The 24,698-nt window shown below is 37.6% G+C and overlaps 2 protein-coding genes and 1 pseudogene across 4 annotated transcripts in view; 2 read left to right on the forward strand and 1 right to left on the reverse strand.

The window, feature by feature from the left end:
- LOC146451143 (uncharacterized) overlaps positions 1-24,698 on the forward strand; it is a 58,346-nt gene that overhangs the window by 5,802 nt on the left and 27,846 nt on the right. The window contains exons 6-18 of one of the 2 annotated variants that reach the window (XM_085099523.1): positions 13,092-13,241; positions 14,067-14,165; positions 15,838-15,930; positions 16,349-16,469; positions 16,645-16,914; positions 17,564-17,677; positions 18,022-18,214; positions 18,768-18,809; positions 20,900-21,011; positions 21,709-21,797; positions 22,377-22,509; positions 23,097-23,153; positions 23,615-23,681. In XM_085099523.1, the coding sequence (XP_084955649.1) occupies positions 13,092-13,241; positions 14,067-14,165; positions 15,838-15,930; positions 16,349-16,469; positions 16,645-16,914; positions 17,564-17,677; positions 18,022-18,214; positions 18,768-18,809; positions 20,900-21,011; positions 21,709-21,797; positions 22,377-22,509; positions 23,097-23,153; positions 23,615-23,681 (1,540 nt within the window). The remainder of the gene's footprint in view (positions 1-13,091; positions 13,242-14,066; positions 14,166-15,837; positions 15,931-16,348; positions 16,470-16,644; positions 16,915-17,563; positions 17,678-18,021; positions 18,215-18,767; positions 18,810-20,899; positions 21,012-21,708; positions 21,798-22,376; positions 22,510-23,096; positions 23,154-23,614; positions 23,682-24,698) is intronic. The other variant, XM_085099524.1, reaches the window with a different exon arrangement.
- On the reverse strand, positions 137-8,108 carry LOC146451144 (uncharacterized; annotated as a pseudogene). The gene is made up of 7 exons (XR_014860098.1): positions 7,921-8,108; positions 6,841-7,751; positions 6,449-6,642; positions 5,884-6,045; positions 3,394-3,753; positions 2,532-3,043; positions 137-1,959 (listed from the first exon to the last, which is right to left on the reverse strand). The product of XR_014860098.1 is annotated as an uncharacterized LOC146451144 (transcript).
- Positions 8,205-12,523, forward strand: LOC146451145 (uncharacterized). The gene is made up of 5 exons (XM_085099556.1): positions 8,205-8,382; positions 8,778-8,994; positions 9,447-9,675; positions 9,963-10,205; positions 10,767-12,523. The coding sequence occupies exons 1-5, from the start codon at positions 8,205-8,207 to the stop codon at positions 11,034-11,036; spliced, it is 1,137 nt and encodes a 378-aa protein (XP_084955682.1). The 3' UTR covers positions 11,037-12,523.

Here is a 24,698-nt window from a genome sequence, read left to right on the forward strand (position 1 = left end):
TCCGTGGGGGTGGGGGGAGGGTAGGAGGGGATACAAAACAAAAAACCTTCTGTGGGGGAAGTGTCAAGGATATTTTCTGGAACTGCACATTTTACCAAAACTGCCATTATTAATAACAGGGTTGATAATCTAACACAGGAAAAAATTTTTAAAATCCATTAATGTTTTTTTTAGAAAAACAATGGTTTTCCTAATTAATCCATTCTATTAAGAAAACCATGAATGGTATTGAAATTAAATTCCCATTATAGAAAGAGAAACCACAAATGTTAATGAAATCACATTAATGGTTTCTGTAAAATAAAACATGAATGTGTATTCAAATTTCCACAGTGGAAGTTTTGTGGCATTTGACTTCTAAAAACATTAATGATTTTTGGTTAAGTACCATGAATGGTTAAGATGCAATATTCAAAAGAGGAAAAGCCAATAAAAATAACGTTGTTGTGAAATTGAAAACCCATCATGTTTTTTTTTAAAAACATTCATGTTTACTGATTCCCATTGCTGGGAATATTAATTCCCATTATATTGTTTTTTGGCACTGAAAGATCTCAACAAAACAGGAATAAAAACATGAATGTTAATTTAATCTACATTAATGGTTACTGTACAATAAAACATTCCTGTATATTTAAATTTCCACAATGAAAGTTTCATGGTAGTTTACCATTAAAAACATTAATGATTTTTGGTTAAAGACCATTAATGGTAATATGATAGAATATCCAATAGAGGAAAAGCCAACCACATTACATTGTTGTGAATTTGAAAAACAACCACGTTTTTTACCCCAAACCATTCATGTTTACACTTATTCCCACTAATGGGAACAATACCAAGGTGGTATGGTCAGAAACCATTCATGGCCATTAAAGAAACCATGGATGGTTTAGAATTGAAATTTAACTAAAGTTCTTATACAATAGTTCTATCAGAAATGTGAATGTTACAGATTGTTGTTACCTCAAGAAGCATGACCAATGACCAACATTTGAATGACTGAAACACCTAATAAATGTCTGTTGTTCTTTTTATCACATTTGCTAGAGCTACAACATTGTATTCCTAAATTGCTGGTCGTTCCCATGTTGTATCATTCCATTCCCCTTCAGACAGCCCAATAACTGAGTTCCATGACACTCTATCCCTTGCAAGGCGAGAGTTTTCTTCTGGTTTGTAGACCTCTATCTGCATACCATATTCATCTTCCTTCTCTCCAGCCTTAATATAGTAAACAACTCTAATAGTTTGATTTTCAACATAAATATTCAGTACTTTTGCAAGCCATGGCTGAGGATCAGTTCCATTTATACAAACCATATCACCTTCTTGGGGATAAAACGGTATGACTATATCCTGTTCTGACAGTGGTACATTCTTTCGTTGAAAGTCAATCACTATAGATTCTTGAGGCTCACAAGGGTTTGGGTAAACAATGGCCTTTCTCGCAATACTTGTTACAGGAGAAATTATCTCCTGCATTGGTGTGCCATTATTGTTTGAGATGATTTTGTAACCAGTACTTCCATAAAGGAAAGGGTTGCCTTCTGCATCATGTTTCAATGGGAGGACTTTTCCCTGCACAAAGGAGTGATGTTTCTGTTCAATTTCAACAGAAAGGAATCTTTCTACCACTAAAACTGCTGGCTGGTCCTGTCCAAGTAAGTTCAGGAGAACACATTCACCACTACGGTAGAGCATACCTGCTCCTTCAACTCCTTGTTGTGGCTTTAACAAACTCTTGAAGGGAATTCCAAAGTCTGAAATGGATGAATTACCAATTATTTCAGGAGCAGTGATGCTGGCTTCAATCAGATCAACTTCCCATCTTTTTAAAAAGGTGCCTCTATTATCTAACCCTCCAACAAGTATTCCCTTGTTGCACTGGTTTATGAGTGCTGAAGTACCTGCAGTCTTCATTAACTGTTGTGCCGCTTCTAAGCTGCTAGCAGCCATCTGTTAAAAGGGAAATACATCATTTGCTGTAGGTTGCGTAAGGACAACAAACAACAACAACTACAGCAAGTTTATTTTTAAATGTAAAAAGAAAGCAAAATGGACTGTTCATGGGTAGCAAATCTAGGCAGGCCAGACTGACACTAATACGTAAATTACCAAAAAAAAATGACATTTATACAAGGGAAAATTTTATGAAAAGTGGAGGTCAAGAAGAACAGGAAGACAATGAGGTAAAAGCATTACAGGGGAGGATAAATAGGAGGATATATATGAGCATGCATACAGGTGAAGTGGAGGTAGGTGTATATTAATGTAGAACAGTAGCTAAGGTGTTAGCTGGGAATTGATCTTTGTTGATCATGGAAAAATAAATGATAATTTGCTTTGCAATTAAAAAGGAAAGACCTTACCTGGTATTTTATTTTTGCAAGGAAAAGAAATCAACAAAGTTTCTATTACTCACTGGGCAATTACTTTCTCTGCATTTTTTTTAGATTCTGCCTTTATTTTTACATGCCTGTACAATTGTCATGTAGTTTTTAATAAGCAATAAAATTCCCACTTAGTACCTTGTCTACATCAATCCTGTACTGTCTCTCCAGCTGGCTTTCTGTGTATCCAAGGTGTTTCAGCAGTTCACGTCGGGCTTCCCTCTTAGCATAACTACACTCAATGTTTTTGAAGTTGCAGTTGGTTTTCACATATCTTTGAACAGCTCTTTCAAAAGCAAAACACCAGAAATTGTCTGGATGACTGAAGCGCATGGCATCTTCTGGAATGTGAATCAGGTTATGGGCAGTTATAACACAAGCTGTGAGACCTCTTTGTTCTTCAATCAGAATCAAATATCTCTTAGCTAGTTTTGCAAAGACATTCACGTCTTCATGATTCCAGCCATCCCTTTTTCCAAATACAAGCTCTGTCATTCTGACAATTAGTTGCCACATGTGAAAATCCATTTCTTCGAGCAAATCTCCTATTATCACCTCAGAGGTAGGGAATGCAAACTTGTGTAGTTCCTCTGCTTTCCAGAATGCAAAGCGTGAGTTAAAGCCTTTAGGAACTCTACCATCTTTCAGTTCTGTGTAAAAAGATAACACACAGTTTAACATTAAAGTGTGCTATGATGTTGTTGACTTGAGCACCTCGACTCTATTTCTGACTGTTGTGATCTTCTTTCATTTCCAAATCATGAGGAGGTTTAAATGCTACTTTAAAAACATGAAAGTCCTCATCAGAGTAAATTGAAGGAAATTAAAAGTCTGAGTGCCAAAAACAAATGAACACCGTGAGTGATGATTTATTGCAGGCCACAGCAATTAAATAACTCAAAATAATAATAACTAACCAGTTGTAAAATAATGATTTAGACATATGTTTTCTTTGATTTAGATTTATTTTTATAATAGTCTAATCAGAATTCACATGTACCTGCAGTCCAAGGAAAGGAGCACAGGCGTTCTTCAACAGTGGCTGCATCAATCTTCTCTGCTTGGATAAAGTGTTTTAGATGTGCTGAGATGACATTTGTTGGAAGATTGTGCATTGTATCAACGACCAGATCCTTGAAGATGTCAAACCCATACAGCTTGTGGAGTCGGTAAAAGATTGTCAAACCAGTGTAACCTGAGGCCTTGCTTTTATTTGCACGAACTGTTTTCCTGTCCTCACTATTGATATCCTTCATAGTTTGTAAGTCTTCATCTAGCTTTCTTTCCTCAAATGGAAATCTAGCATGGTATCGGTTGGCACCATAGTAGTATGTACTACCACCGTCAGGATCTCTAGTCCCTATTATAGAACAAAAGTGATATTATGATTCCTGCATTATCCAATAATTGAAGGGCTGGGAGCATAACCGCCTTATGTCGAATTTCAGCCCGTTTTTCGATGTAGCTCGGATTTTGCAAACTTTTGCATGTCAACTGCAATGGGATTGAAAACCATTGTCCAGTATTTTTTCACGCCGCTTTGTGTTTCGTATTAATGCTATTGAGAAATTTTACCATCTTGTAAAGATATATCGGTAACATTATAGACACTGGATGACCAAAAGGACAATGCACTGAGGATTAAATACTTGTATTCAATATACACTCGTTGTCTTTGAAACACGGCACACGAAAGCGGTGTTGTTCGCGGGAGGAACGAAAGGAATGCTGTCACGCTTTTATTTGATTCTGTTACAAACTACTACGTACGTGACAGGAATGTCCGAAATGTAAACAGTTACATCCTCCAAGAGAAAATGTGTCCATTTCCTGGCGTAAAATCCAGCTTTGTCCCGTTTGTCGACATATCACTCTTCATAACGCAAAATACTAGCATTCTACACGATTAACAGGAAGACATGTAGCCATTTCAACGATTAACAACGATTAACAACGATTAACGGCAGTTCTATTAAAAGGTAAAGACTATCTATTCTTTTTTACGGGCAGTCGGTGTTAACCGTTGAAAATCTATGTTAATCGTACTTTTATTGAATCATTGCCTTGAAATTGTCAAGTTAATCGTTACATACCGAATTTCAAGCCTGGCAAACCACAACTAAGGCTTGCAAAACACCTTGCACATGGCGGGATTTGTCTCTGATGCTCCCGCGGGATTTGATAATCGAATTGAAAAATTCATCACGGCACAGTCATCACTACCAAGGAAGGATTCTTTGGACAACATTTCCGCCAGTTCCTGTGAACTGCATTCCTCAATTTCATAACCTTTCAAGAGATCCATAGATGTCGGTGCGTTTACAAACTTCACCAAACAAAAGCGAAACCAACTAGCCAGTACGATACGCAAGTTGTTTATCCCGACTGCCTTGATCTATTTTGGGCTTGTTACAACCCGCAAAAGCAAACCATGATATCATCTCAAACGTTACTTATAGAAACAACAACTGGTGCGACTAAACACGGCTCGTGGACAGTGGAAACTTTTAGCCTACCGATAATTTGGAAAACGAGTCTGACGTGGACAAAACCTATAAAAAATTTGCTTTCCAAGCGCGTTCACTTGTAGACAAGCGAACTACCAAATACCCCTCCCCCTCCCCCTCCCCCTGACTCAATGTTGTCTTTTGGGTCACGAACAGTTTCCTGGCAAGCATCACTTTCCACATCAACATTGCATAAGGGGGAGGGGGGAAGGGAGAAGTAACAGTTGTAGAATTATGAAGGGAGAAACAGTAAGTGAGTGGTTTTTTGGCTGTCTGTGTTCGGTTCTCATTGCATAGGGGGAGGGGGTGGGAGGGAGAAGTAAGCAAGTGGTTTTTGTTCTGTTCGTGTTTGGTTTTCTCAAGGAGTTTTGTCCACGATTGTAAAACCGCGAAATGTTTTCCAAGCCAGGGAGAGCCAAAATTCGGACAAATCCGTGCGAAATCGAAAGCCGCGCTAAAATTCGACATAAGGCGGTTATGCCCTCGGACCTTCAATTTGCACAAACCAGTACAATGTGATTTTAGAGGGGTTTTTGTGGCACTGTTTACAGTACCAGTGTATCTTGTCACAATCTACAAGCTAAACTGGACCTTTTGCAACTGGCAAGACTTAGTATCATCCATGGGCAAAATTACAAACCTACTGTAGATCTTGCAAATTAAGATCAGCCTTGCATAATTCACACATAGGTTAGGATAGGATAATTTTTTAATACTCCAAACTGACAACAGCCAATTTGGCCCATAGCTAAAAATAATCTAGCTTTTTGTAAAATAGTTAATTAGCTAATACTGACAAAATAATACTAAATAGTAATGATGAAACTTATATACATGTACTATGCACAAAGATTACAAAATTAACAGCTATCACTAATTAATTTGGCAATGTAAAACATGTTTATACAAAACTAAACACATGATCCTTCATGGTTTTTTTTGCTAGTCATTTATTGCTTGAAAATGAATGATTATAAGCTTACCCTTTAATTTATCCCGCCGGCATGGAAATATCCCATGTTTTATGAACTTGCCCACTTCATGCTGGGCAGGATAATCACCTGTCCAAAGAAGGATCAACACACGGATATTCAACTCACCAGCTGGCAGACAAGGAAATGGTCTAGCATAGTTGACCCTTAGACCTAAAAGTTTCAGTGAATAAGAGAATTATATTATAATTGTTACTTCTATAAACTCCTGTTATTCTCTTTACAAGCATATGGTTAAATTGTCACCCAATTTACATGTACATGTAATGTTATATTCGACATGTATTCCTTTCATAGACATTGGAATCTAGCTAGGGAGAGCCACAGGTTTATCGGTTTTAACTGAAAGTTCTACCCTCGTAAAATGAAATTATTATTTCAGAATGAACTCCATTTAAATAAAATAAGAATTGCTAGTTAATAAATACATCTGAATATTGGTCATTTAAATTTATTTGACATGCAGATGGTATGAAAACAATAATGACCAACATACATTAATCATACTAACATGTGCTGTTTACATTCAATGTAATAGATACTCTTTGAAAGTTACCTTCAATGAAAATGTCCTCAACATCACTGATTAAAGGGTGAAGGAATGGGTCAAGTGTACAAGGTCGTGACTTTGGTTGGATTTGTACCATCCTATCAATTATTGATAGGATGGTACAAATCCAACCACATAAATCTCATCTGTACTGCTCCTTACAGCCTTTGACATATTTGCAATTGTTACCTCAATAGCACCTAAATGTACAAGTGCAACAACATAATTAGATCTTCCTATTTTAATTAGTGAAAAGTATAGTGAAAAGTAATTTACATCAATAATTATTCATATAACTCATGAACAATTTATGAGCAATTAAATGAAGAGTACAGAAAATTAATAGAAATAAACATTTTTTTGCACAATGAAGAAAAATACTTGTCTGTAAAACTTACCACAACTATGACTTCCTGGGTAACCAAATGGCTGCCAGCCATCCCAATGACCAATCAAGGCTATGTTTCGGGGATCCCCTGTTGTGAAGATGGGTGCATGTATCCACTGGGTACCACATTCATCACAGGTGATAACATGCTTGCCATCCTTCTCAGGAAAAGCTAATATCTCATCCACACTAATCACAGTTTTACAGAATGTGCACTTCACTGGGAGCATCCAATTGGATTCGGGGTTCCAGAACCAGTTCAGTTCATTGAATCGTGAACCATCCCATACCTCTTTCAGTGTAAAATTAGCTCCCTCTCCTCGTATCCAATGTCCCTTGTCTTCCCAGTGCGCCATCATTTTTGTGCACATTGCTTCATTGGCACACCATTGTTGTATTTTATCGCTGATACTTAAATAGTAGTACTTGATAGTGCCTTGCTTTCCACAATACTTGCACACTGCTGTAGGGCTCTCCATGACATCCCAGTGACAGTAGTGACTTTCATCAAGACAGATGTATAATTCTTTTGGGTCTTTATAGCCACATTTCCGTAAAAGAGCCTGCGTCTCTCTCCAGTCTTTAGGCCAAAGTTTCTTAAGTTCATCATCATTTCGACAAAACAGTTCTTTTGAAAAACGTAGGACGTCTTCAAAGTCTGTCACTGAACCTTGCATTTGGTCAACCAAGTTTAATGCCTTGAGTATCGCACAGGTTATCTCCATGTTCACTGAGTTAACACTACTGGGACCAGCATCAGAATCACAATCAAAGTCACTGGTTCTTGCTTCATGGGTTGAATAGTCCCCTGAATCCGAGTCTGAATCCTCTGAATTATCTTGCTCGGCACTCAATAATTCATTATTGCAAGAGGAAGTTGTAGGATCAGGTGAGTTGAGTTGACATGAGGAGCTTTCAATGCTGTGTTTGAAACAGTATTCTCATATTAGAGATTTAATAACCGTTCAAGGGGGTTGGAGAGAAATAATTTATGAAGGAAAGCCAAAATAAATAAATTGTTAGTAACTTTCCCTATGTAATTAGTCATCATGAACAGAAATGTAAATCTAACTTAAGCTTTATATCTTACCTCATGGAGAGAGCTTCAGCTCTTTTCCAATGCGTGTATTCCGTTGAAGTCGATACAGCAGAAAAAGTGCACTCACTACAGGGGCAATGAACATGCTTATATGGTAAGCTGGAGCAGCGACAAGTAACGATGTCCTTTCTAGACCAGAATTCGTCCGAAAGACGTTGTCTTTTTGTTCCAAGCATCATGAAGTTAGAAGAAGAACTAAATTATGATTTCCCCGATTGAAACTTCCCGCCAATGTTCTCCAACAGAGGAAGAATGGGTTCTAGATCTTACCATATATGGAGTTGGTGCTTCACGTATACGAGGTTTTGCGCGCAGTTCCCGCCATTTTCTTGTTGAAGGTTGGCGAAGGTTCGTGGTTTCTTCAAAAACAACACAGAATGGAGTGGACGGTGCAAGAAGTAAGTGAAAAAATCAAAGAAAAATACAATGAAGACATCGCTAAAACGTTTGAAGGTGAGAACTCTGAATTGTGTTGTTGCAGTTTAATAAAAAGACCGAATCGAACAGGCTCTTTCAAGCGCCCGAACAACGGGTTGATCTCTGTCAAAGCTGTCTGAGTATTAAGCTTAAAATTCCTACATCTAGTGCACATCTAGTACGGATTGTTGCATGCATGAGCCGCACAAGTAACATTATTGTTAGCTTCTAACCGCCTCTGGAGGAAACATTGTGAGAGAAAATGGTAAAGAGGTGGACTTTAGTAATCTTGGGCGGATTGTTTGGCGCGAAAACGAACCACTCCTTCATTTTCTCGGAATTTGTAATCTTTCAAACGCCAAAAACGTTCACATGAGCTTACTCGTACGTTTTTATACATTTAAATTGTCTCTTCCGTTAATTACTTTCAGAACAGAAAATTGATGGAAAAGCACTCATCTTTTTAGCAAAGAACGGTTCGTCGCAGCAGTTCGAGGCATGTGGGCTTAAGACCGTGGGCGACCAACTCCGTTTAAAAGAGTTCATCGCAGAAGTTCCTGTTGTTCACAACCCCCGAAGAAACAAAAAACCATCTATTTTCGAACTTAAAGCAATGCCTCAGTTGAGCCAAAGGATCTACAAAGCGAAGTAAGTGTGTTACTCTTTCCAAATTTGCTTTTCCTTCTAGCTAGTACATTTCGAATGGAAGGCATATGTATTTAGGCACATGTATTTACAGCGCTAAGAAACGAGCTAACATCACTTAAGAGGATTCAAACTTGAGATTATTGCCTTTGCATGAGTCTATGTTGCATCATTATAGAATAATGTGGAAATTGTTTTCGCGTGGCCCTTTGAACCCCTCTTTAACTATTTTGTTTTAGCAGTTGCTCAGGTGGTATAACCATACATGTATACAAAGCATGCGGTCAAGAGAAATGAGACTGTTCCTTTGTGGATCATAGTGCATTTCCGGGAGAAAGTTTCAGTTTATATCAGTAACCATTTACCAAAATTCATTGAACCATGTTCTTCACTGACAATTAGTTTAAGGAGTTTGAAGGAGAGTGTGGCGAAAATTGCCTTTTGTTCTTCCTCAGGAGAAAAGCTGTATCAGATGCAGCAGTAAAAAAATGGCCGGGCAACAAGATACCTGTTTTTAACAAAGACACAGAGGCCAAAAAGGAGCTTGATGAACTTGTAGACGCAATTGCAGAGGACTGTTCATATGAACCCGCAGGATTTAACAAAGACAGCATAAAACAGCACATCCTTGATGTCCTCAATGAAAGACGGCGAAGACATCGCAATGGACATGACTACACTCAGGTTAGAGGAAGTTTCTATATTTCTTTCTTTCTTTCCTTTTTTTTTTTTTTGTGTTGTTTGGAATTGCCTTTTGCATCTTGGGACTGGTTATGAAAACCCTTCAACGTTAAGTCGTGCATTGCTGACGAACAGTCACCTAGTTTATTGTTTGAAAGGAAGAACCCTTGACCTTTCTAGGTAAGATGAAGACTGTACTGCTATCAAGTTCTCCACTGCATATCTGTTTGGAGCATAATGTGCAGTTCCTATTTAACATTTACTCTCATTTCATCAACTGTTATTCCTAGATTGACAAAAGGAAACTGAAGAAGAAGAAATCAGATGATGAAAGTAATGGGCAAAGCACTAGTGATTCTTCTAGCTGCGCCGACACTATAATCCTATGCCAAGAGTCAGACGAGGACTGCTCATCAGGAACTAAAGGAGGACATCCTAACAACAATGAAGATGGTGATAGTAGTCATGATGAATTAGATGCTTCTCAGCATGAATCACACATGATATCAACAAAGGAATTTAAAAACAGAGAGGTAAAACATTAAAGTTGAAATATATAATGTTGCCATTATTTACTTTGAGCCGGTGTTGACGGGATGGGTGTATGACCCTACTCCTAAAACTGTTTTGATTTGAATGGTCTGTTAATATTCCTTTTTAATATTAATAACAGTCAATCAGCCAGCTGAGTAGGATGACCTTTTTTCAGTCTGTAACACCAAGTGATTTTGACTTTCCTTTTGTTTTGTGATTTCCCAAAGCTGACTGAGTTGTAGTCCAGTTTCTGGGTGAAGGATATGGAAATGTATTTAGGCTCAATCTGAAGACAAGATGACAATTTATTTATTACACTCAAACAGCTACTGTAGGCAAAGTAAAATATCACATTAACCAATATGCAGAGTTGTGAATAGTTCATTTTCCCTTTGGTATTTGTAATGTAATTGTACCTAAAGTGACAGCAATACATGTTCCCCTCATTGCCATTTTACAGAATTTGTTTTGGATAAGAAGCCAACATGCACAGCTGGCTTAAAAGTATATGACATGCTGAATGCATATTTATTGTCCTTTCTTAACATGTTACCCTTTAGGTACAAAGGGATGTTCCAGTTCTGGCTGCCAAGATAATTGTTCAAGTGGCATTTAATGCATTACGTTTCCAAGATGTTGCAAGGAAGCAACTTGTTGCATATGTGAAAAAGTTTGGCCTTGCCACTGGAAAAGATGTTCAGGGCATGGAGAAGGAAAGAGCTGCTCAACTGCTTTCAGAGTATCTCATAACACAGAAAATCATTGTAGTTGGCAAGAAAAATCTGAATGCACTTCAAAGGGCAGATGTGACCAAGGCCAAGGCTTTCTGATGGACTTGTAAATTTTGGACAGGAAATTAGTGACTTATTTGTTTTTCTATTGTTGGGACATGTTTGATATTAGTCTGTAAGCTAAGTGCTATCTTTGTTCAAAGTTTGATGCATACTTGTTCAATTGGATGTCTACCTCTGATGGAAAAGGTTTTAAGGAAAGATTACAAATGAGTGCAAAGTAATACACGTCTTGTATTGTACAGTCAGTGTCACTGTAATGCCTGTTGGCTTAATGGCAACTAAGCCATCAAGGTGTTCATTGCATTTCGTTTTAACTTTTTCCTTTTGTGGCTTCCAAAAACTTCTTGAAGTGTTTGTTGTGTTAACAATGTAAAGTATTCACTATGTTGTTTGGCTTCTTAAATAGAGCCGAATTGGCAAATAACTTCTGTGATAATAATTGATCGACCCTAAATACAATGTAAAGCATGCATTGATATTTGTGTTAAATGTAATAAGGCCCAAGCTTAGTTACTGCTCCCATTGCAAGCATTTACACCTTAAAAGATGATTGGTCATGACTACATAACTTTATAAGTAATGACACAATTACTTGGTGTAACAAAGTAACTTTTATTTTCTTTTTAAAAGTAAGTTATTTATGTTGAGTTAACATCTCTAAACCTGTGAGGAAAAAGACATTAGTAAAGAGTTGATATAAGTGTAACAAAGCAGGGTTTTGATTGTAGTCCATTCCACAATAGCATTAATCTTACCATACACCCTGCAGTAACTTTACTCTGAAATCTACAAATTATAATTATCCACAATGATAAAAATTTGAAAGATACTGTGGTAATTAAAAGAAACAGTTTGTTTTACATAATACCCACTAAAGATATCTCACGGAGTCATCACTGTCTTTTATTTAAAAACCATTGAAGAAATTGAAGGAAAAACATTGATGTTTCTGAAAAAAAATCTCCTGATGGATATCTTTTTTAACCCATGATGGTAAACAATGAAAAACCATTGCTGGAATTCAAAGAATCATTGCTGGCTTTTATTGAAATACCATCAAGGAGTTAACGAAATACATGGCTGTGTTACAATGGAAATCCTGTCAAGGGTTATTGGTATATCCATAATGGTAAAAACTGGAAAACCATTGTGTGAAATAAGAAAAACAAGAATGTGTTTCTATATAAAACCACCATCTTAATACAGAGAATCATTACTGGGTTTTGCCAATAAAACGTTAAGGGATTAGAAAAACACATAAATGTGTTTCTAGGGAATTCCCTTAAAGGGTTACTGACCATTTACCACAAATGTTAAAGATGGGAAAAACCATGATGGGAATTCAAATAAACAAGAACATGTTTTATGTAAAACCCATTATGTTATATCTTATAATATCATTACTGGTTTTCTACGAAAAGCCATGAATGTTAAGAATTCGGATTTTCCGTCAATGGTTTTATGAATGTGAATTACCCATAAAACCATTCAAAAAACCATTCTTGGAATTAAGGATTTTTTCCCTGTGTAAGATAGATTGGGCACTGTATAGAGATTTTTTAACACGCAATGTCTCAAGCACTAGCCCTTTGTCAAGTGGAATGACTCTGAGAAAGTGCACTTGTTCATTTCTTTTCAATGGCCAGTTTACTTAACATGTATCAACTCAGCTGATAAAACCAAACATTCATTTTCACTCCTCTCTTTGATACAGTAGCACAGTTTCGTTAGAAACAAGGATGATATTTTCTGGACAGCCACTAATGGATAAAACCTTGATCGTGCTTCTTGTATAATTATACAATGAATCCTTTGCAGCTAACGGTCGCATGAACAAAATCCACCTTGCTGGAGAGCAATCTATGCACTGGGACATCCACTGAAACAAAGAAAATTCAAGTTTGACTGAATTAAGTCACTTTGTTTTGGATGTCCCATTGCGCATCATGCTCTCCAGCATGGTGGATTCTGTACCATGTGACTGTTAGCTGCAAAGGGCCGATTTGTCATGATGTACATTTTGGATTTACTTGTCTCATTGTAATACTGTAGTACCGTTGTTGAATATTCTTCTGTCTTTTTTTCTTTCAGTTTGGCCTTACAGCACTGGCAAGTCTGCCAGATTTCATCATGTCATCCGTCCATTCGGTCCTCTTCTCCTTGCTTTTACATCCTCAGCTCAGTATCAGGGAACATGCTACCAAAGCAATGTCTGCTATTTTGTCAAGATGTGAGTTTGAGGTGAGCCACAGGAATACAGCACCTTCAGGAGCTTTGCAGATAACTAGGGTTTAGTGATCTCATGTACACTGTAAATTAAAGCAGCACTTTAATTTGTCAGTGGTTAGTGTTTAAGTTAGCAGGTACACAGGGGCTCTGCTCTTATGCTGCCTTCTGTAATAGGCCTGCATAGCAAACAAAGCGTACACAAATACACTGTACATGCAGGCATGCATACATACAATAATGCATTCATATACCAGCCAACTCTCACGCATTATGCGTGAGTTTCACGCCTGGGGACTAAACACATCGATCTCACACATCGTGGACAATTTCTCACGCCTGACTCACAAATCCGGACGAGCTGTTCTAAAAAAAACTTCATTTCATATCAGATTTGTTATATATTATTTCTTTGCTCTTTATAACAATCGCAAAAACTTTCAAATGTGTACAATCCGTTCAAATCGTATTAACGTGTTTGAAGGTCATCGGAATATCCTCGGACATTTTCGGCAACATTCGTAAGTCTTCGGAAAATCGTCGGAAATCTTCGGAAGTGCCTCAGACATTTTCGGAATTCCCGGTCATGACGAGACAAAAATCTCACGCATTTGACTCAGAAAAAGTTGGCAGGTAACATTCATGCATACATGAATCCATACATGAATGCATGTAGGTGCCAGGAACAGGTTCTTGGTGAACACTAGTACTAACAGTAACATGTATTTAGCAGTGCAAGTTTACATGTACATGTAAGAAGGGTATTTCATGTGGTGGATTTATAACACATACTAGGCATCTCTAACATCTGATTCAATGTGTCAATTTCTTACATTGTAGGTTGCACTGCTTTCATTTCAAGAAGTTATTGACAGACTGTGCCATGGAACACGAGGGGATCATGGCCACAGTCAAGAAATTACTAAAGGCATCAGTGAGGTATTAATTTTACTGTTAATCTAACATCAAATTGGTTGTACATACAAAAAGTCATGTATGTTATTTTCCAATAATTGGAAAAATTATACAGGTAACATCTATAATAAATTATTGTAAATGTATACTTTAACACTTTTGACAATTAACTTCTCCTTCCTATTACTCCACAAACAATTATTTATTAATAACTTTATCTGAAGTATCAATTTTATTTTAATTAGCACTGAGGTGTAATTGGGGACATGATAAATAATGGACCGAAATAAATAATGCAAACTAAACATTAACTATTTATCGTAATTGAAAACCTGTGTTTTCCCTCCAAGAACCACAAACTGCCACCTTGAAAATTCACGCAAAAGAGCTGCGGCAGCCATTTTGAATTGAAATACAAGGATCTTCCGTACGAATAAAGCTGACTGTCGTGGTGAACTCAACCCAACTTCGGGTAAATTCTGTAATTCCAAAAGCCTCTGATTGAGGGACTTACGTACAACATGGTAGCATAGTGGCCGGCTACCACCTTCCCAGGGGGCAGTAGCCACAAAAACCCAACTGGCAGGGGGGGGGGGGGGGGTGAGGTTTACCAGTTGGTTATTTACAATGAGCATGGCTAAGGATTTAAGGTGGCTTACTACAGTTTTCTGGAGTGAAAGAAGGCCTTAAATCAAACTTAAGAAAAACGCCAACAGGAATTTCCCGGGACATTTTTTCTAGTACAGTAAATACAATAGAGATAATTTTGAGTCAGAAATTAAATTTTGAATGCTCAAAAAGTGCTAAATACAAAAGAATGAGTCTTAGTGGGGGCCTGGAAACTACACCTTTTAGAGTTGTCTGGCTCTAAATCTAGCCGTATGACCCCACTTCAAAATTTCAGGATTTGGAAAGTGGGCAAAAATAAGTATTTACAGGGAAGAACACGAAATTTTGTCGGGGAGAAATTCGGCAAATGACAAAATTGGGAAATTTTGCCTTATTTGAAAATTCCAAAAAAAAATTTCTGACAGATTTCCCTTAAAAAATTTTCACGTTTCCGTTTTAGTGTTTTCTGTCAACAGCAAAAATTTGAACATAGGTTGTACGGCTAGATTTGGAGAAATTGAGCGAGAAAAAATAGTTATTGCAACCTACGGTGAGAAGACCATTGCGCATGCTTGTTCTGGGAAAACCCGGGTTCCAGCGCGCGCACGCGCGCTCCAACTGGTGAGTGCATGCTGCATTCGTGTTCAAACATTTGGCTTTAAGGCTTTAAGGCTGTTAAGGAACAGCAACCATTAGACAACACGTTTTTTCAGTTATCAAGCCCAAGCATGTAATCTAGCTACTGTAAACACAGCTCTGAAACCCACCTGGAATACCAGGAAATTTTTCCGAGAGCCGCCATTTTGTTTTTGTGCTTGTGGGATTTCCTCAGCAAGCTCGCGTGATTTTCCTCACGCGTGATGCTTTCACGTGCTTTGGAAAGCGCGCACACATATCAAAGACTCGCACAGTACAAAAACTGTAGTAAGCCACCTTAAAACAGGAGACTACTATGAAATAAATCCAGCTAGTGGTATTAGAGAGGGGACTTGAACCTGGGACAACTGGAAATTCCAAGTCCGTGCCACTAACCAGTTGGTGATGCTGCCTCCACAAAATTCACTGTCTTGTTTGTTTTTGTTAATAGTTACCCCATCATGCCGTGTTCAGACAACACTTTAAGTTCCTCAAAGCACATGAGGCTGAAGGCTTGTTGGGTGTTTGTATTTTCTTGATTAAGGTAAGTTCTTACAAAACAACTCAAACTTTGCAACTTGCAGGAGAAGTCAGACTACTTTTCACAGCACAAACTTGCCAATGCAAAATATTGGTTTGTGTAGACTACAAATTTCAAATATGTTTGACTGATTTTCTTCCATCAATGTTATTGATCTTTCAAGTGAATTGTCTATCGGTCTATTGTTAGTTTTTTCCGCATTAAGCTATGTATAGTATTCTACATGTAAACATGAGAAGTCAATCTGCTTTTTACAGCACAATATTTATCTGACAACATTAGTTTATAGACTACAGGATATTGATATTTGAAACATGTTTGACTGATTTTGTTCCATTGACACACCATTCATCTTTCAAGTAAATTGTTTATCTGTCAGTTTATTGTTAGCCTTGTCCTGTATGTTTTTTTCTATTCACAGCACATTCCTCCAGGATTTCTATTGCCAAAATGGCCTCTCTACTTCTCCACACTTAACCTTTATCTGATGCACCCTGCTTCCACTGTGCGACAAGCAACAAGCATTGCCTTCAAATATTTAGGTTAGTAGTCTGATAAGAGTAAAATGATAATGTTACTTTAATTTCTAATCCCTGAAGCTGTGACATTTTCAACAAAACCTACCTGTACTTTGTTTTGTTACTCGCTGATCGTATCTGTGGTGGTCATGGATCTTTTAGCCTTACTGTGATCTATTGCTTGAATTTGCATTTTCAGTTGCCAAAGATAGTAGTAATCCAGTGTTCTTAAAACTGGTTCTTCATGGTCTTGCTGCTGACTGGAAGGTTGACAAAGATTTGCTAATGGCAGACCTAACATCATCTCCACCAGATGTTAATGATCAGTTAGAAACATCTGTATCCAACTCTGAAGAGGATGTTCTTGCCCATGAAACTGAGAGACGTGTTCCATTCCAGCGCACACCTAGCCCATTGTTAAGTCCTGACCTGTGTTATGCCTCAGCTGACTCATTATTGAGTAGTGTGGGTGAGTTTTTTGTTTGTTATTTTCATTGCATTTTCTTACTTAGAATTTATGCTTCACTAAAAGGAGATCTGTAGCCTAGCAATACTTGGTTTACAGCCTTTTTCTGGATGAATATCATGGCTTTCCTCCTCCTCCTCCTCCTCATCAACATCATCATTGTCGTTGTCCTGGTCACTATCGTCATTGCATCATCAAGTCAAGTCTCCTCAGACTATGCGTCCTGATTTTCAGTGTCCACAGCTTTTGATCTCGGCTGCAGAGTTCAGCCACTCAGGCCCCTGATCAAGAATTGGTTCTTGACTACATGTACTAACTTGTAACCAAAAATAATTCCACTCTCTACTTTCTCAGGATAGAAAAGAATAGCACTTGGAAAAGGTTTCTTCTGCTTACATATAATTTGCCTCCCTATGGTTGTGTTGTAACATTTTCTTGGGGGTTGTCAAACCTACACTGTATTGACTTTGCTTGTTATTTATCTTAGATTCAGGGTAAAATTTTCTGCTATTAGATCCACACAAGTTCCACAAGTCCCTATCTCCTACATACATGAAAAGACGATTCTTAATAAGTCAGCCTATTTGCTTCAATTGATTATTGTTTGACTAGAATTATTGTCTTGTCCTGAAAACTGTTTTTGATCTCCAAGGAACTGATCTTCATGGCGCATTATCTGTTGGCCACAACACTAGCAGGACATCGCCGACACAACCTCACAAGTCAACGAGGACCAGCATTAGACAAGTGGCAAAGCTTCTTGCAGGTAGTGTCCCATTATTTTCGTCAATTAAAGCACTCCTTTGATTTACAATACGTCTCAAAAGTTGAAACTTTCTGTAAGTGTTTATGTTAATTCTCAATCTATATATACAGACAAACTGTTCTCAATTTCTTTTATTATTTAACCCATGAAGAGTTTTCTGTTTCCACGGAGTTGTGGGCACACGGCTTTCAACTGATCAGAGTGCAAGCTCACAGACTGAATGTTCTTGTTTTCTGTTTTCTGTTGGCTTCCTGTTTCTTTTACTGTTGTTACAATGTTAACTGTGTATCACTAAATACCCTTTGAAGAACATATTTTTATCTTTTTTTTTCTTTTTGTTCCAGATGGCACATCCACATCAGCAGATTTCTTAATGTCAGAAAGCTGGGAATGGAGAGAAGGAAGACTGTTGGCTTATGAACTGATATTGAAGTTCCTCATAACAAACCACATCCACTATGTGTTTCCCACCTTTGTGTTACCCGTGTCAAAAGCATCAGCCTCTTCATCATCAGTGGATGAAAGACTTATCAGTAGGTAGGTACTGTGACGTCACATCAGCGTCAGATGATGGCGATGATTGTTACTATGTGTGGCTCCGGCAAACATCCCTCCTCCACTAGAAGGTTATTGGAAATTCTGAGGGAACGGGAGGGGAGGGTAGGGGGCTCCAACACCAAGTTTTTAAGGGAAAGTATGTGGCTAAAATTGGAATTTCCAGAGTTCAAACCGAAAAACCTTCAGTAGGAGGGGTAGGGATATTTTCTTACATGTACATGTAGCAAAATCTTTAGTTGATGGCTGAGCCATCAAGATAATCACCAAACTGTTCAAGTTAAAAATAAAAATGTTTCAAGTTATCAATGGGGTAAATTTAACCCCTTACACTTTTAACAGAACCTTAATTATTATAATCAATTTTACAACTCCATTCCATAGCAGATACTGGACAGCATTCAACTAATTACATTTTGTGACTGTTGAACCAGAGCAGTTTTGTTTACATAATTTTTTATTTGTTTATCCATTTTCTAACCAACTAACATGCACTATTTGTTTTTCTCACACATCTTTTAATTTTTGCATCTAGTTTGTCACAAGATAATGAGAAAACGGTGTTTGTTAGAGACAGGTTAGTGTTTAGTTTTCACATTTTTATTTTACCAAATGTCTAAGATCTGACACTTGAACCACTTGCACACTAATACCATGTTTGGTAGTTAACGGAAAAAAACTCCAAAAAGCCAATCATTACAAAAATACTCACTGTACTAAGATTTCCACACTGAAATCTAAGGCTGAACATTGTTCACATTGCATCAGATCAGGGTTAAAAAAATCATCAAATTTGAATTTAGAAGTGTTGGTTTTTGAGGAGAAGGGGAAAACCGTCCGGAGTATCCAGAGTAAAGCCTCTTGGAGCAAGGGCAAGAACCTGACAACAAACTCGTCATTTGTTGTTACAAAAGTTTTGAAGTACATGTACACTGTAGCTGGCCATATTGTTGGAGAAGGCAGTTGATTTTGTCATCTTTTTTAAAGAGTCACAAATACCCCAGCAGAGTATCCAGTCAAGAAGATGATTGAAGTAGATGGTGATTTTTGCCATCTGCTGGCAACTTTTGACAACCCTGACTAGATCCACTTTGGGTCCATGACAAAATTTGCACAGATAGGTCTTTTGTTCAGACTGTACCTGCAGAATGCCTATCTGTGCAAGTTTTAAACCTGCTTCATGGGCAGGTGCAAAAAACTAATTGTTTGGATAATTATATATGTATGTGCCGGTATCAAATCTGTTTAACAAATCGACCGCAGTTTTCTATGCTCTATGCTCTTATAGACCATAAAATGACGTCAAAAAATGTTCAAAACTCAAGTGGAACTGCGAAGTTTTGGACATTAATTTTTTTATGGCGTCATTTTATGGTCTATAAGAGTATAGAACATAGAAAACTGCCGTCGATTTGTTTTTTACAATAACATGGAAAAAGTATGGGTGGAATTGGCTATTTTTTTTCATTGAGAAAGCACACGTTACATCTGACATCATTTTTTATTGTCTGTACTCTTATAGACAATAGCTACGAGCCAATCAGTGCGTGGGAATTTGGACAGTTATTGTAAAAAGTTGTTTGGTGTGCCGGATTTTAGGGATGTACATGTATGGTGTAGCCATTGATTAAAACTGCATTGATACAGATCAAATTATTATCTTTGCACTGATGTTTTTACCATGTACATGTATAAATAACGTTAACAATACAAATCCATCCAAGTTTGTTACTGGTAAAGATTGGGACCATGCAAGGTTAGCACAGTCCTGTACAATATTAGTATGGTGCATTAGCGCCATATGTAGAGCCCATGTTGTGCAATCACTCCTCACTGTTCACATTACAGTGGAACCTCGATTTAACGAACCTCTATTTAACGAAGTCCTCGATATAATGAACGATATTCTATGTCCCGGCCAAAGTTACAGTAAAATGTATGGAATAGAACCTCGATATAACGAACCTCGTTATAACGAACTCTTCGATATAACGAACATAATCCGGAATGCCAAACATAAAATCTACCTCGATATAACAAATTACAATGTCAACACTTTTTAATCGCTACTCTGAAAGTGTCGTTTCTTTGTAAACAAAAGCTGCGCGTCTGCTCAAAAGTGGAAGTAATTGCTACTGAAAGCCACCATGCTTAGTGAATTGCATCTCAAAACGCGGCACTTCTGGGTGACAAAAATTGCATTGAATTGCATGACAGAGTGACAGAAGTCACCTATGTTACAAATCAGTCATTAACTATGACCTCGATATAACGAACATTTTGGTCGTTTCCCCTTAAGTTCGTTATATCGAGGTTTTCAACATAACAAACCCTCGATTTAACGAACAAATTTGGCCAGTCCCCAGCGACTTCGTTAAATCAAGGTTCCACTGTACTGGTTGAAGAACAAAGTTTTGCCTTGATCAGTAAAATTTCTTTTTTTGCATTCAACCTAACTGAGTTAAGCAGGCAAGTCAGTGAGCAAGCATTTAAGTGAGTGAGGAAGATGGCGAGCAGGCTAGCTTGTCAGATGGGTGGGTGGGAGGGACGTAATGAATGACGTGAATAAGGGAGAAAGAATACAGGTCATGTGCTCTCATCACACACTTGTAAGTTGTTGTGTAACTTGTTTTACGGAAACTACATGTTTTTTGTTATTTGCTTCAGGTCCAAGTCAGACTTCACAGCCGGAAGTTCACACATGTTATGTGTAAAGAGCAACAGTGTTGGTGTCATCAACTCCACGTCTGATACTCTCTACTCTACAACAACCATTAAGGTACATAGCATGAAAAAAATTGTGAAAGGCTAGTACTTTACCTTTTCAGTTCGAAATCCATATGCAAGAGTGATCTGTGAGTAGTGGTTCTTGTACTATTTACAGTGTAATCCAAATGTAGGTCGTCAGGGTCAGGGACAGGGAATTTCCAGGGCATGACATTGATACATGTACTTTGCCAAACTGAACCGACTCAAAGTAAGCATGAATGAGTTCTTTGTTCTCGTTTCAAACTGAAATGCTGGATCCAATCCATGAAACATGTATCAGGTCGTCTTTTGTTTTGGTTTCTTGGTGTGCTTTTATCATTTTCTTTTACCTAATTCTTTCATTTTCTACTTAAAGCCCAAAAAACTGTTTCTGGCTTGAAAACGGTAACCAGCCCATATCATGATATGCCACATTAGAGCTAATAAAAACAAAATGTGGATTTTAAGGCTTATTTGTCACTTAAAACGTTTTCCCACTGTGCTCTTCAGTTTTGTAAATGTCAGCTTTTGTTGTCATTTTCAAATGTCCTGGCAAGCACTCTTGCCACTTGTATTCATTAGGTAATTATTCAGCCCCACCCCCTCCTCACATCTTCAAACAATAAACTTAGTAAATTAGGGCTTTATGTTTGCATTATAATGACTGTCTTTGAAAAGGCCCCTTGGCTACAGTGTAAGTAATGAAAAGTGTGTTTGTTTCCCAACAGGAAGGAGAGACAGGCTTCATGGATACAAGACATGCAACAGGGGATACATTAAAGCATGGTGCTGAAAATATCTTAAAAAAGAAACCAATGTATGTTGGGACTACTACTTTGTTAACTCTAGCCATATTTATTTTTGTCATGTTAGAGTTTGTGAGCCTTTCTTTCAGGTTTATAATCTTAGGCCCAATAGAGCTATTAAATCCCTATCATTTTGAAGTAGCCGTTTCTTTGCCAAGAGCGTCATGTATGAGGCTGTGACTGTGCATAACGTTTTTTGTAGTAGTAATGAATTTTATTTAGTCTAGAGTAGTTTTAAGGCCAGAAAATATATTGTTACAAGTTGTGATTGTTCCCAGCAAGAGGAGATTGCATTGGAATGTCACATCAAGTCATATAACAACAATAATAATTATTAACTCATCTTTTTCATCACCACACATGATGATTTTGGTTTAGCTAATCCGAGAGTTATGGAGGATGCGTTTTACACATGAACCTGTTAGAACGACAAACAGCTTGCCATAAGTCTCTTCTAGCTCAGCTTCTAGAGCAGCAAACCAGAAGTCCAATTACAAGCTCTTGACACACCCATCTGTGACTTGTAAACGTTTTTGTAGTCCTTGCTCATTACAACTAAATACAATTTACTGTGTTACACCTTGCTTTAGGAGAGCAGCTTCATGTGCTGCTGTGGATGCAGATATGCACACAAAGCAACTTATAAGACAGTATTCAGTGGCTGCGCCACAGATCTCTCCCAAAAGACCGTTTAGACTTCCACGAACAAGTACATTTGGTCTGGTAAGTGATGATAGACTACATTCTGGATTCTGTCAGCTCAGGTATTCTCATGCAAATCTATCCAATGATCTAATGGGATTTATGTGAGACGTGGTACCACAGTTCCTTCGATGTGTTAAAATGAATGTGATGCTGACCACAGAGCCCCTGCATGGCTATCAAATTCACAATTTTTGTCTGTGCTAACTTTGATTGTTCTATGACCCCTTCCTGGGAGGGGGGGGGGAATGAGTACTGTCGAGAGGGAACTTTTCAAAGTCCCCTCCTTTGCCTGTGGTTCCCCCTTAGGGGCGGCTGATGATACAATTTACCAGTAGGTGTATTAGTGGTCAGTTTAATATTAGGGAGCTCAGGAAACATGAGGTGCGACATACATGTAGGATACTGAATTTGTGATCAACGTGGAATTCATAAATTAAGCTAATGACTATCACTGATTTTAACAGCTGGATGATAATAATTTCCTTCCTCAGGTATTCCAAATCTTTCAGTGTTTTCATTCAGTTTAATTAATTGATAATTTAGTGTATAGTAATTGCATTGTTCAATTGTTTTTTTTTTTTGTTTGTTTGTTTGTTTCCCTTTAGGGCAATTCATTACTCAATCAGACAAAATCTTTGGACTCAGAGCAATCGTTAAGTGAGGTATTTGATCCATTTTCCTTTTTGTACTCTACTCTTTATTCAGAAAATAAGCACTGTTGTTTAAAGCATTTTGATCTTGAAACTTTGTGAGTTCCCTTAACAGGATTTCACCAAATTGCCTTCATTTTTTGCTATAGACTGGTAAACATGTCAGAAATTTAGTTCTGTATTTATTCAAATGAAGAAAATCAATTTGGAGCAGCTCTTGATTCAAGGCAAAAGTTATCACTTCACTTGGTTTTTGCGGTTACATGTATTTCCCAAAATATAAACGCCCTTTCACTAAATACATTAAATTTTCTACTTTCACTGCCAAGTTATAAACAGGCTCAGTGAGCTTTCTGATGAATGCTGTCTGGAAAAGCATTAATTTCAGACCACAATGAGAGGAATACATTTCTTCTCTGTTAGCAATACTTGTCAAATTTCAGTTATTTCAAGCTGACATTTTGTCCTTGCAGGATCTTACTGATGAAGTCATGTTTCAATGTCTGGAGTCACCCTTTGGATGGAGTAGTTCTCAATCTGGTATGAAGTTTTACTGTACTGATTTTTACAGTAGATCGTGCCCTGCTGCTAATATAAAGCACCCAGGATCCATGATTTCATGAACGTGAGGGTTGGGAGGGTTGTGAGACACAGGCATCATACTAAGTAAGCTCTTTATTTTCATATATTTTAAGAGGGTAACACTAAATAGTGTGGAAAAACTAACAAATTAAACCTATGGCCGTCTATCTAAAACTATAAGAAAACTACAATATTCTAGAAATAATATTAATTAAAATCTAAGTGTAAAAATCCAAAAAATCTAATTGTTAGAACTTTAAAACATTTACGCCAAAGCAGGGTAAGCAAGGGTACCGTGCACCTTTAATATCTGGGTATACTTAGTAATGAGAGAAGGGAAGTTGTGCGCTTGTTGAACAGTTGTCAGACCAGTGAATGCCATTGTATCACATAACACTGTATTCTCATTAAGGCACGCAGTGTATCTACTGTAAAATTCCAAACAAATGCTCCTCTGAAAGGACTCTCCGATCCCCAATGCCCCACAAAATAATCTCAGGGTAGACATCTTTCCAGTAATAATGTCTCCCAAATATAAGTTACCCATGGAGCGTTAGGGCTCAGATGTTTTAAGCTGTCTGAGGGCTCTTTCCATTTGTCAGAAATGAAGGGATGGTGCTGCAAAATCTTGAAAAATAATCACTCTGAAATTGGTACGCGCTATTTTGAAGAAATCCGAAGGACTAGAAAAACGATTATCCTTCAAATTGGTACATTCCGTTTACGAACTGACCAGTCTGGCTGGCAAGTTTTGACAAATGGAAAGGACCCTAAGGCTGCGGCAGTAGCTTAGCATATCCAATAATAATCTATCCAACAACTTGTAAACCCATCCTGGAAATTAGACCCCCCCCCCCCCCCACCCCCTTTCACAAAAAGGGTTCCTTGAACAATAGTTATAAGCCAAAGGTTTGTATTCAGAATTTTACGGTATTACTTTATTGTCTTGTAACTAAAAAGTGAAATCAGTCTAAC

The sequence above is a fragment of the Pavona decussata genome, unplaced genomic scaffold, assembly GCF_977016875.1.
Source record: "Pavona decussata unplaced genomic scaffold, jaPavDecu1.1 SCAFFOLD_396, whole genome shotgun sequence".
Taxonomy (NCBI): Eukaryota; Metazoa; Cnidaria; class Anthozoa; order Scleractinia; family Agariciidae; genus Pavona; species Pavona decussata.